This window comes from Lactuca saligna, chromosome 8 (assembly GCF_052625555.1).
Source record: "Lactuca saligna cultivar CGN05327 chromosome 8, ASM5262555v1, whole genome shotgun sequence".
Classification (NCBI taxonomy): domain Eukaryota; kingdom Viridiplantae; phylum Streptophyta; class Magnoliopsida; order Asterales; family Asteraceae; genus Lactuca; species Lactuca saligna.
Window position 1 is genome coordinate 855,297 of NC_136424.1, and position 11,701 is coordinate 866,997.

Here is an 11,701-nt window from a genome sequence, read left to right on the forward strand (position 1 = left end):
CAGCGTATGCCGGGCGTACCTTGGGGTACGCTGCGTATACGCGTCTGAAGTCCTGATGATGCGAGGGTTGTGAGTACGTCGGGCGTACTGGTTGGTACGCTGAGCGTACTCATCAGAGTGGGTCTTAGGCTTGTTTTGGGCCATGTGTAGGGTTTAGGGACTTTGGGCCCTTGTTGGGTTGTAAGCTTTTGTATGATGGGCCTTTGGGGCTTGGGCCCATTTTGGACATAGATTATCTTTTGGGCTTCGTGGCTAGTAGAATTTGGGCCTTGATGGGATAGGCCCAATAAGGCAAGGAATAAGTTTTTCCCTTAAGGCCAGGATTTAGGGTTTGGACTCTCGGGCTAAATTATTGACCTAATTTCTAATTAGGGTTTCTTTACTTATGATTTAGTGGGAATTTCCGATTCAACATTCCTATTAATTGTTTTGACTCTCAGCAGACTGATGTGAGTTTGCTCACTATATTGTAGGATGGTAGGCTATGTTATGTGCTTGTAGTCTTTGTGACTCCTGTTGTATGTGTTATATGCCTGTGTGCCTGTTTGCTATATGTATGTGGGGGGTGAAATAGACCTGATATAACCTTGTGCTGACATATGAGTTGAAATAGACTTGGGGGTGAAATAGACCAGGTATGGCTTGGGTCGACACACGAGTTGAAATAGACTCAGGGTTTAAATAGACCCGACACAGCCTTGAGCTGGCATACATGTATTTTATGCGGTATTTTGGGGAACTCACTAAGCTTCGTGCTTACAATTTCCAGTTTGTGTTTCAGGAACTTCTGGATCGAAGGGGAAGAGCTCGAGATGATCGCATTGCACACACCATATTGCTCCGCTTTTTTATTTGACTCTGGTGTATTTGGATGATTTTAACATACTCTGATTTCGTTATGGTTTTATAAAAACGTTTTGGATAATGGTTTATTATTATAAAAAATTGAATTTTTAGTTTTAAATTTTAGAACGTTACACTTACCTAAAGAGAATAAACATTTATAAATCAAAATATCCTTATTACTTATATATTTGCTTCCGTTAATTCTATTCGTTGAAAATAAATTTAGTTTTTCCCCAATAAATACCAAATGATATCCAAATGCTGATGACGCCGCTGCCTCACAGGAATCTTCATTTCCATTGAAATAACAATTGAACTTTCCTATTCACGGGGGAGTGGCGACCCCTCTTAAGGAGAGAAAGACGTAAACTTTGGTAGATGTAACAAGTAAAGACTCGAAGAATGACTCCATGAATGCATTATAGGTAAGAAATTGTGACTAAGTTCTGTCTATGTGTATAGAAACGTAATAGAATACTATTATTAGTTAAAGATAAATAAATTATTGTTTCCTAAGATTTTAGCAATTTATGTCATTAAATAAAATGATGCAACAAAAAAAAAAAATTATTCATATTAACAATGTCTTTTGGTTATGTACTTTTAATATCATTCAATTAAAAAAATCTATTGATATTAATCTAACCCGCCAAACATAAAAAAAGTCACTTTACTAGTTAGAACCTAAATGATAAAAATAAAAGTTAGGATAACATGACTTTACATATACTAAAAACATTAATGTGTACACCACAATTTGTAATTGTAATTTGTTTGGACAAATAATACAAGAAGAATAGAATAATACCGGAAAAGGGATAAAACGGCAATGACCATTTTCTTGGAATGGGTGCATCTAAGCTGATACTAATAATACTAGTAATATATACCAAATACCAAAATACCATACTTACCCTCTCCCTCGCCCCTCATTTTGCCCTGGTTGGTTCCGTACCTGCCAAAAACACCGATCCAACCCACCCTTGGACCCGAAAAGTAGCATAAACAAAAATCTATTTCTGCTCTCAAAACTCCGATCAAAACCACACTCTTGATGCTTCCACTTGATTTCAGTATCACCCCTCTTAGTACGATCATGCTGTTCTGTTCTCAACTTTGAATGTCTTTAATTTTGATTTTTTCTTCTTGTTGTTGTTCGCAAGTACCTATCAACTTAATTATGATGAACCCTAATAGGTTTTGGAATTTTCCTTTTGCAGGTATAGTATAGGAGATAGCGATTGACATCATTGCTGGTATCATTAATTGGCGGAGTTTGGGGGATTTGAACTATAGCTAGCCATGGCTTCTCTGCAGCTATTACAGTTGACGGAGCGGGGTCGTAGCCTGCTTTCGTCAGGTCGCAGGTATTTACATCTTTATTTTTCTACTTTTCTCTGTGCTTAGTTTAACTGCCAGTTCGTGATTCATATTTTACTACTTGGATCAATAGCGAGGCACAATATTTCTTTTTTGGATGCACTTATTTCAGAAATTTCGTGGTTCCATTACTGTGGATTAGTATTGATATGATATCCTATAGATGCTATTATTATGGGTCGGGGTATGTGCATATCGCTTGAGTTTTTAAGCTGTAACTTCATTATTCACCACTGCAATTGTAAGTGGCACTTTCTTCTATTTTACTTTACTTATCTGTATCTCAATAAAATCTGTACTCTCAAGAGTCATATATGGTACAAGTGCTGCATCCATGTGACATATGTGGGATCCAAAACACTAGATATATACATAGGATTTTGCTATTTACTAATCTATCAGTTCTCCTATTCTCCTGAAGTTGATTCTATGCGCTTTGGTGAAATTTAATAAATCAAGAGATACAACAGCTAGTCTATCTCACATCCTCACTTTTCTAAAGTTGGTCTCTACTCTCTACTTATCCTTTTTCACAATTCAGCATTTCAGCTATCCAGATTGATATGGAGTTAGTTACTAAATATATTGGATGCCTTAGTTTCATGAACATGTTTTTTAAAGATGCAAAAGATACGGTTCTACACTATTGATGCCAATGCTCTTTAAACTAGAAATCACCTCCATTTTCTTGCTGGTTCTCATGTCTAATCAAATTCCAGTTACCCGTAAGAATATGAAATTAAGTACCAGATATATTGAATAATTTTCTTGATTTTTTGGAAAGGAAAAAGCATATGGTTAAAATCTGTATGGTATGTTTTCATGGGGTTGAAACAATTGCTAGAGGGTGTTTGGATGTGAATTTAAAAAATGATTGTCATACGAAATAATCAGAATCATATAATAAACTGTAACAAAACGGGCTGCAGAAGTTAGCGATTGGATGTGCTTTTTTTTTTGAAGTTGTAACAATCAGATACTGAATTGCTTCAGTGTTTGTCAAGTTATGGTGATTTAAAGAATTATAGGTAAAATGACCAAAATGGACATTCTTATATATCGTTAAATTATTCACTTTAAGATATGAAAATTGATTTGTTTTAATCATTTATAAGAAATTCTTTTACGCATCAATTATCAGTGTATCTATAAATAACTTGTACTATAACCGCAACAATTCATTTTCTTCCAAATAGAATCATTTTATTCAAACAATGTGATTATAGGTGCTCTAAAACTAAAAAGGTGAGTGCTTGAATAATCAGTTACTTTTTTTAAGTGTTTAACTGCAGTTTTTAAGCTAATTGGTAAATGATAGTGACCAATGATCATGTTAATTCACTGATCTCTGTTCATATAGTTTGTCAAGTTATATATGCGTTTAACTGCAATTTTTTATAGTTTAGATTCTTTATGGAAGAGATAAATGACACTCCTCTCCTCTCTCATTTTAGTTGTACTATCTATTAAGAGAAGTCAGGCATTTGTGCTATTGTGATGCCGCCTTATTCCCAGAAAATTTGTTGATTATGGTTACATGTGGTTGTAGGAAAACTCTATTGCTGGCAACTGGCATTATAGTTGCTGGTGGGACTGCTGCATACATGCATTCACAGAGCAGGGTTAGAAGGCCCAATGAAACTAATGGATTGGGAGATGATCATGAAAATGAACGAGTGAGCAGGAACAAGAGTGTTATAAAAAAAAGCAGGCAAAAGAAAGGACTGAAATCACTCCAGGTTTTAGCTGCAATTCTGTTATCCCATATGGGCAAAATGGGTGCAAAGGACCTTTTAGCTCTTCTGGCCACAGTGGTAATCTATTTTGTTGATATAAGTTCCAGTATTTGATTTGGATTAGATATGATGTGAGTCTGTGTTATATTCAGATGTTACGAACTGCTGTGAGCAATAGATTAGCAAAAGTCCAAGGATTCCTGTTTCGTGCTGCTTTTCTTCGGCGCGTGCCGACCTTTGTTCAGCTGATCATTGAAAACATTACCTTATGTTTTGTTCAATCAGCTTTGTATTCTACATCCAAGTACATAACAGGGACCTTAAGCTTGAGGTTCAGAAAGATACTCACAAAGCTTATTCATGCACAGTATTTTCAGGTTTGATGCTAATTACAGACAAACATTAGTTAATGTAATAACTAGTAACTGATAATGTGATGTGTGTTTGGATTCCAGAATATGATATACTACAAAATGTCCCATGTTGATGGACGGATAACTAATCCTGAGCAAAGAATCGCAAGTGATGTACCAAAGTTCTGTTCAGAATTGAGTGATCTTATACAGGAAGATCTTACTGCAGTTACTGATGGCCTGCTATATTCCTGGCGCCTTTGTTCTTATGCAAGCCCCAAATATATAGTTTGGATATTGGTAGGAGGCCTTCCGTTTGCGTTTGCATACATACATACATACATACATACATACATATTTGTGACTTGTCATCTAATAATGTCACCTTCATCAGGCTTACGTGTTAGGAGCAGGAGCGACTATCAGAAACTTCTCTCCTGCATTTGGTAAATTGATGTCTACAGAGCAACAACTTGAAGGCGAGTATAGACAACTTCACTCAAGGTTGAGGACTCATGCAGAAAGCATAGCATTTTATGGTGGTGAAACTAGAGAGGAATCCCATATCCAGCACAAGTTCAAGGCACTTGTCAATCATTTGAAACTTGTCCAGCATGACCATTGGTGGTTTGGCATGGTTCAGGATTTCTTATTGAAGTATCTTGGTGCTACTGTTGCTGTTATCCTAATCATAGAGCCTTTCTTTTCTGGCACTTTGAGGCCCGACACCTCAACATTAGGACGTGCAGAGATGTTGAGCAATCTCAGATATCATACCAGTGTCATTATATCGCTATTTCAGTCATTGGGAACTCTCTCCATCAGTTCCAGACGCCTCAATCGCCTAAGGTACTCTACTTTATTATTTGCTTTCACTCTTTCTTTCAAGATTTGTTACATGCATAATTATTTGCAGTGGGTATGCGGATCGCATTCACGAACTTATGGCTATATCTCGAGAGTTAAGTCCAAAAGACGTACCATCCCTACAGAAAAGAGGGAGTAAGAATTATATAACTCAGGCAGACTACATAGAGTTTGATGGAGTCAAGGTAGGTATATATATATATATATATATATATATATATATATATCTTTTATCTGCTTGCTTGTGAAAGCGAAACTAATTTGTTGTTGTCAGGTGGTTACTCCAAGTGGTAATGTCCTGGTGGAAGACTTGACTTTGAAGGTCGAATCAGGATCTAACCTTTTAATCACAGGCAAGTGTTTTTATAAATTATAGTATTATGTTTTTGGTTTTAAAAAAAGTGTAGATAGATATAAAGTATAAACACTTGACTTTATGCAGGACCAAATGGTAGTGGGAAAAGCTCGCTGTTCCGAGTGTTGGGAGGGCTGTGGCCTTTGGTGTCTGGACATATTGTAAAACCTGGGGTTGGTTCGGATCTGAATAAAGAGATCTTTTATGTACCCCAAAGACCATATACAGCTGTAGGGACACTACGTGACCAGTTGATCTATCCTCTTACCTCTGATCAAGAAGTTGAACCTCTGACCCACAGCGAAATGGTTGACCTGTTAAAAAATGTTGACCTTGAGTATTTGCTAAATCGTTACCCACCTGAAAAAGAGATTAACTGGGGGGAGGAGTTGTCTCTCGGAGAGCAACAAAGATTGGGAATGGCGAGGCTTTTCTATCACAAACCCAGATTTGCAATTCTTGATGAATGCACCAGTGCTGTGACAACTGATATGGAAGAACGCTTCTGTGCTAAAGTCCGAGCTATGGGAACATCATGCATCACTATTTCTCATCGACCTGCTCTCGTTGCATTTCATGATGTTGTTCTATCCTTGGATGGGGAAGGGGGTTGGAGAGTTAACCACAAAAGGTTCCATTCTCACTTCTCGCTTTTCTGGATTGCATATCATTGCTTCTTCTTTACAATTTAAAACAATCTACTACTACAGGGAGGATTCACTTGCTGATGCCGACGCCGACGCTGACTTTCCTAAATTGAAGTCCTCTGAAACGGAACGTCAGAATGATGCCATGGCAGTTCAACGTGCATTCTCAAATACACGAAACGTGTGGATTTTTTTTTTTTTTTTTATATTTTTAATTACTTGGATCTAATGTAACATGCCTCAAACCTTGTGGGTTTTTTACTGTATCTGCAGGATTCTACTTTTTCTAGTTCCAAGTCTCAGTCATATTTTTCAGAGTTAATAGCCGCGTCTCCATCTGAGGAAATCAGTACCTTGTTGCCAGTTGTCCCACAATTGCAAAATGATCCCCGCGTACTGCCTTTAAGAATAGCAGCCATGTTTAAAGTACTGGTGAGTGTAATCTTAATTCCTGACTCTCTGTTTGGAATGGATAGTTTTCATTTCTTTTTCTATTCTTCTTCTGGTTACTCCCTGCTATATGATTTTTCTTTAAATGGTTTGAAATTCTTAATGCAGGTGCCCACAGTACTTGACAAGCAGGGAGCACAACTTCTTGCTGTCGCTGTTCTTGTAGTCTCAAGAACTTGGATTTCAGATCGTATAGCTTCTCTAAATGGTATGAATTTGCTGCTTCACGCCTTGATGATTTTATTTACACCACCCCACCTCTGATCAATCGATGCTTTGACTTGTCAGGAACAACTGTGAAGTACGTTTTGGAGCAAGATAAAGCAGCCTTTGTACGGTTAATTGGTGTTAGTGTCCTTCAGAGTGCTGCTTCTTCATTTGTTGCACCTTCTTTGAGGTATATATGATCTTTCTTCAAATAACTAACAAGATTCCAACCAAGTATTTAAACATATGATCTTCTAAGCAAGCTACATTACTGATCAATCAATGTTTGACTGACTTTCTATTTGTTATGTGAAGGCACTTGACTGCCAGGCTTGCACTCGGATGGAGGATACGCTTGACTGCACACTTACTGAAAAATTATTTGAGGAAGAACGCATATTACAAGGTTAATCTATAGTAATTTAAGTTTTGTTATTTTCTTTCTTGAAAGTGTTCCAACTTCAACATAGTTTTTCAATGTAGTTGCAAATTATCTACTCTTCAGATTTGAGATACCCATGTTGTGAAATTTGATATTCTTTCTCTTAAACATGACCGATTGAGTAGAAAGCTAAAGAGCAGAATTGTGTTTGTATTTGATTGTCTCGTAATATTACACTTTAGTACCTTGTATTCTATAGTAATGATGATAACTGTGTGTGTCTAATGCGCCCCCTCAAGCTAAGGACAGGGAGCTGTAGCTTGGACCGTAGGAAGAGAAACCAGACCTCGGAGTTTGTGAAGATGTGGGCAATTTGATCGTTTGTTGATATGAGCTGTATTTGAAGATCCAACTTTTTCCTTCATAATATTAAGTGAAAATCAAGCTCTACATGTTTTGTACGGGCAGTGATGGTGGACTTTAGACGTCTTGTAAATAAGAGACAACAAGCATAACAGGATCTTTATCTGGTACAGGGCACCAATAGCAGCTAGGGCATCGGAACATTAAGATAGTTTCATCTCCTTTCATCTCTATTCGCAAAAGTGTATTATTATTATCTAGAAGATGAATGTGGTGCAAAGGCACTTTCTAGAGAAGACCAAAGTTCATGAGAAGTTGTACCTTGGACGTCACCATGCGAACATGTGCATCATTGGGGATCCAGGTTTAGTAGTTTGGGTTTGGGTTTGGGGTCGGGATCGGGATCGGTTGCACATGTGGCACCTGATGGTAGTTCTCTAGTCAAACATCTTGTGCTCAAAGCTAGATATAGTTGGTTGTAGTGAGATTAAAAGGAAACATGTGAGAGCTATGAGTCTTCTTTTCATCGGCAGTGAAAGCAACGATGAGAGCCTTGATCGATAATTGTTTGCGACAAGAAAACAGATGACAAAGTCGATGCTGGCCCTGGTTGTAGTAAACCTAGTAGTTTTTCAGGTAGAGTAGGTAGCAAGAAACCAAAAAGAGCCGAATTGTGTATAGTAATGATAATTGTGTCTAATAAAAGCTAACAAAAACTTGTTATTTGGTTACTGGGTTTTGACAAATCATATTAAGTGCATGAGTGAGAGACAATGGGCAATGGCTATAGGAAATCAACACATACATACATATTCTTGAATGTTTGAATTTGACCTTGTTGTCTTCATTTAGCTTTTTTTCTTTCTTTAAATTGGATTTTTCTCCGTGAAGAATGCAAGTCTTTGTTTTCTGTTATCTGTCTGAAACTTTATAGTTCAGCTTCTTTCTAGACAATGCATAAGATCAAGTGGATCTAATTGTATTTCAAAGCTGAAGAGCATCAATGCATAAATCATATGAAGTTTGCAAACAAATATAGCAGTTTTCTTTATGTATAACCGGATATTTTTCTAGTTTTAAAGCCTATCTATATTTTTTGAAAAGCTAGTTTTAACTTCAAATTAATCCAAATTCAGTGTGTGGAATAAGCCGGTCAGTGGCAATTGTTTTTTTTTTTTTTTATTAATCTTGTAGTTTTGATGTAGAAAAGTTTCATTTGTGGTTTCAGGTATTTCACATGTCAGGAGTTAGCATTGATGCAGATCAGAGAATAACACAAGATTTGGAAAAGTTGAGCACAGATTTGTCAGGGCTGGTAACCGGAATGGTAAAGCCATCTGTTGATATTTTATGGTGAGTCTATGTTTTTTTACCTTAGACAACACAAGCTTTTCAGGGCTATTTTGCACAGGCAATAAATAAGCGAAAGGCATAATAATCTTGGTGCGTATTTTAAAATTTGATAATGGTTGATGGTGTTTGTAGGTTCACATGGAGAATGAAGATGTTAACAGGTCGGCGTGGTGTTGCTATACTATATGCATATATGTTGCTAGGGTTAGGCTTTCTAAGGAGTGTCACTCCTGATTTTGGTGACCTGGGAAATCGGGAACAAGAACTTGAAGGGAGCTTTAGGTGATCATCTTTTTGTTTTGTTAATTATTATTTCTCCTTCCTTGTCACTTGTCATTCCATTCATTATTGCACAAAATAACAGAGCTTTAAGTTTAAGGAGGATGTTTTGTTTACCTACGTAGGTTCATGCACGAGAGGCTGCGTACACATGCTGAATCTGTTGCTTTCTTTGGAGGTGGTGCTCGAGAAAAAGCGGTAACTCCTCTCTTTTTTTTTTTTTTTTTTTTTTTTTTTTTTTTTTTTAAATATTTCCTTCCACAAAGGAGAATTTTGGAATATAATACTAATATAAATACTTGAATATGGTTTGTCTGGCAGATGATTGAGTCAAGATTTAATGAGCTTCTTGCTCATGCTAAAATACTTCTGAGGAAGAAATGGTTATTTGGAGTACTGGATGACTTTGTCACCAAGCAACTACCCCACAATGTTACCTGGGGATTGAGCTTGTTATATGCTATGGAGCACAAAGCTGATCGTTCATTGACTTCCACTCAAGGTCAATTCTCAATTCCGATTCATCATGACATTTGTTTACCACAATAGGAAATAGTTTAGTAGTTGTGAATCGGTGGTTTTTTTTTCTATGCTTTGGTTTGGATGTGAGTGGATTTTTTTGTTAGCAGGTGAGCTTGCACATGCATTGCGGTTTTTGGCATCAGTTGTATCTCAAAGCTTCTTGGCCTTTGGTGACATCTTGGAGCTGCATAGAAAGTTCATTGAACTGTCTGGTGGTGTTAATCGGATTTTTGAACTTGAGGAACTTCTTGATGCTGCACAATCTGGTTAGTGTTTTATCTAATCTTTTAGGCTGCTCAATTTTTACTAATAATCTGATGGAAATTGCACAGATGAAAACGCTGGTACTTCATCAAAGTCCAATGAGGAATCTGAGGATGTTATCTCCTTTTCGGAGGTTGATATTATCACGCCAACACAGAAGTTGTTAGCCAGAAAGTTGACTTGCGAGATAGTACCAGGGAAAAGCCTTCTTCTCACCGGTTAGTGTTAGTCAGATTATTATGGATTATGATTATAAATACCTGTGAGGATTAAAAATATATATATATATATATATATATATATATATATATATATATATTATATAAAATGAAGGTCCGAATGGGAGTGGTAAAAGCTCGGTGTTCAGGGCTCTGCGAGGTCTTTGGCCTATAGTGGATGGACGACTTGTTAAACCATGCCATGATGTTAATGACGTTGCTGAGGCTGAATCTGGTTGTGGCACTGGTATTTTATATATTCCTCAAAAGCCGTATACTTGTTTAGGAACATTACGTGATCAAATTATCTATCCCCTTTCACATGAGCAAGCCGAAAAGAGGGCGTTAAGTTTGTATCAACAAGGTCAATTTCAATTCTTTCCATTTTCATTTTCCCACTTTCAAGTACGACCTATGATGTAAATGTGTCGTGATTTCATTTCAGGGCAAATAGATGGTGGTGTTGCTGATGCAAATATTCTGGATATGCATTTAAAAAGGATTCTAGAGAATGTGAAATTGTTGTACCTTTTTGAAAGAGAAGGGAGGTGGGATGCTAGTCAGAACTGGGAAGACATCTTGTCTCTTGGTGAACAACAGAGATTAGGCATGGTGAGATTCCATCATTATCGTATGTATTAATTACTACGGCTATTGTATATTCTAATTCAGTAATTTGTTGTTGTTGTTGTCTTCAAGGCTCGCTTATTCTTTCACAAGCCTCGGTTTGGCGTCCTAGATGAATGCACCAAGTAAGCTAAAGCTATCCTCATGTTTATCAAGAATTTGAATTAATGCCATATCCTGTTTGTTTCAGTGCTACAAGTGTGGACGTTGAAGAGCACCTTTATCGGCTTGCACGTGACATGGGCATCACAGTTATTACATCTTCACAGGTACCTACCTACCTATGCATCTTTTACTCCTCTCATTTTTATTCACAAAAAAATTACCCTTTTAATACCTTTTCTTGCTGCCTGCCTGCTTCTCAGCGTCCTGCATTAATACCATTTCACTCCATGGAATTACGCTTGATTGATGGTGAAGGCAAGTGGGAGCTTCGCTCAATCAAACAATAAATAATTAATTAATTTCCTCCCTTCTTTTGCAAAAACTAAATCAAATAAAGGAAGCCAACAAATAGGGTGGGTATACAAGTAAGTATATGTTCATTATTTCATGTAACATAACATAACATAACAAACATTAATATATATATATATATATATATATATATATATATATATATATATATATATATATATATATATATATATATATATATATATATATCTGTTTTTGTTGTAAATCTGTAGTATTAATTACCAGGAAATAAATTCCGACCTGTATCCATGTTAGATTTCATTTGTTTCTTTTCAGAAACCGATTTCCATTGGTTAGGGCTATTTAGACTAATTGTGCTTTCTTATAAATTTGATAATTCTCACACTACACAACACTCATGCCACGACTGGAATG

At 36.6% G+C, this 11,701-nt stretch overlaps 1 protein-coding gene across 1 annotated transcript; it reads left to right on the forward strand.

Moving 5' to 3' along the window:
- Positions 1-1,749: 1,749 nt before the first annotated feature.
- On the forward strand, positions 1,750-11,443 carry ABCD1 (peroxisomal ABC transporter 1). Its single transcript, XM_078972029.1, has 25 exons — positions 1,750-1,934; positions 2,067-2,213; positions 3,776-4,040; positions 4,115-4,339; positions 4,418-4,615; positions 4,710-5,164; positions 5,232-5,367; positions 5,457-5,535; positions 5,625-6,168; positions 6,248-6,365; positions 6,458-6,616; positions 6,743-6,842; positions 6,923-7,031; positions 7,157-7,247; positions 8,815-8,939; positions 9,072-9,221; positions 9,344-9,416; positions 9,540-9,720; positions 9,848-10,006; positions 10,073-10,222; positions 10,338-10,586; positions 10,668-10,834; positions 10,922-10,974; positions 11,040-11,118; positions 11,215-11,443. The coding sequence occupies exons 2-25, from the start codon at positions 2,149-2,151 to the stop codon at positions 11,299-11,301; spliced, it is 4,017 nt and encodes a 1,338-aa protein (XP_078828155.1). The 5' UTR covers positions 1,750-1,934; positions 2,067-2,148; the 3' UTR covers positions 11,302-11,443.
- The last annotated feature ends 258 nt before the right edge of the window (positions 11,444-11,701 follow it).

Excerpts from the sequence above, each read along its gene's own strand:
- ABCD1 (XM_078972029.1), top strand. The coding sequence starts at position 2,149 with ATGGCTTCTCTGCAGCTATTACAGTTGACGGAGCGGGGTCGTAGCCTG. Across the intron at positions 9,222-9,343 it reads GAACTTGAAGGGAGCTTTAG|GTTCATGCACGAGAGGCTGC; the intron begins GTGATCATCTTT and ends TTACCTACGTAG. Across the intron at positions 9,417-9,539 it reads GTGGTGCTCGAGAAAAAGCG|ATGATTGAGTCAAGATTTAA; the intron begins GTAACTCCTCTC and ends TTTGTCTGGCAG.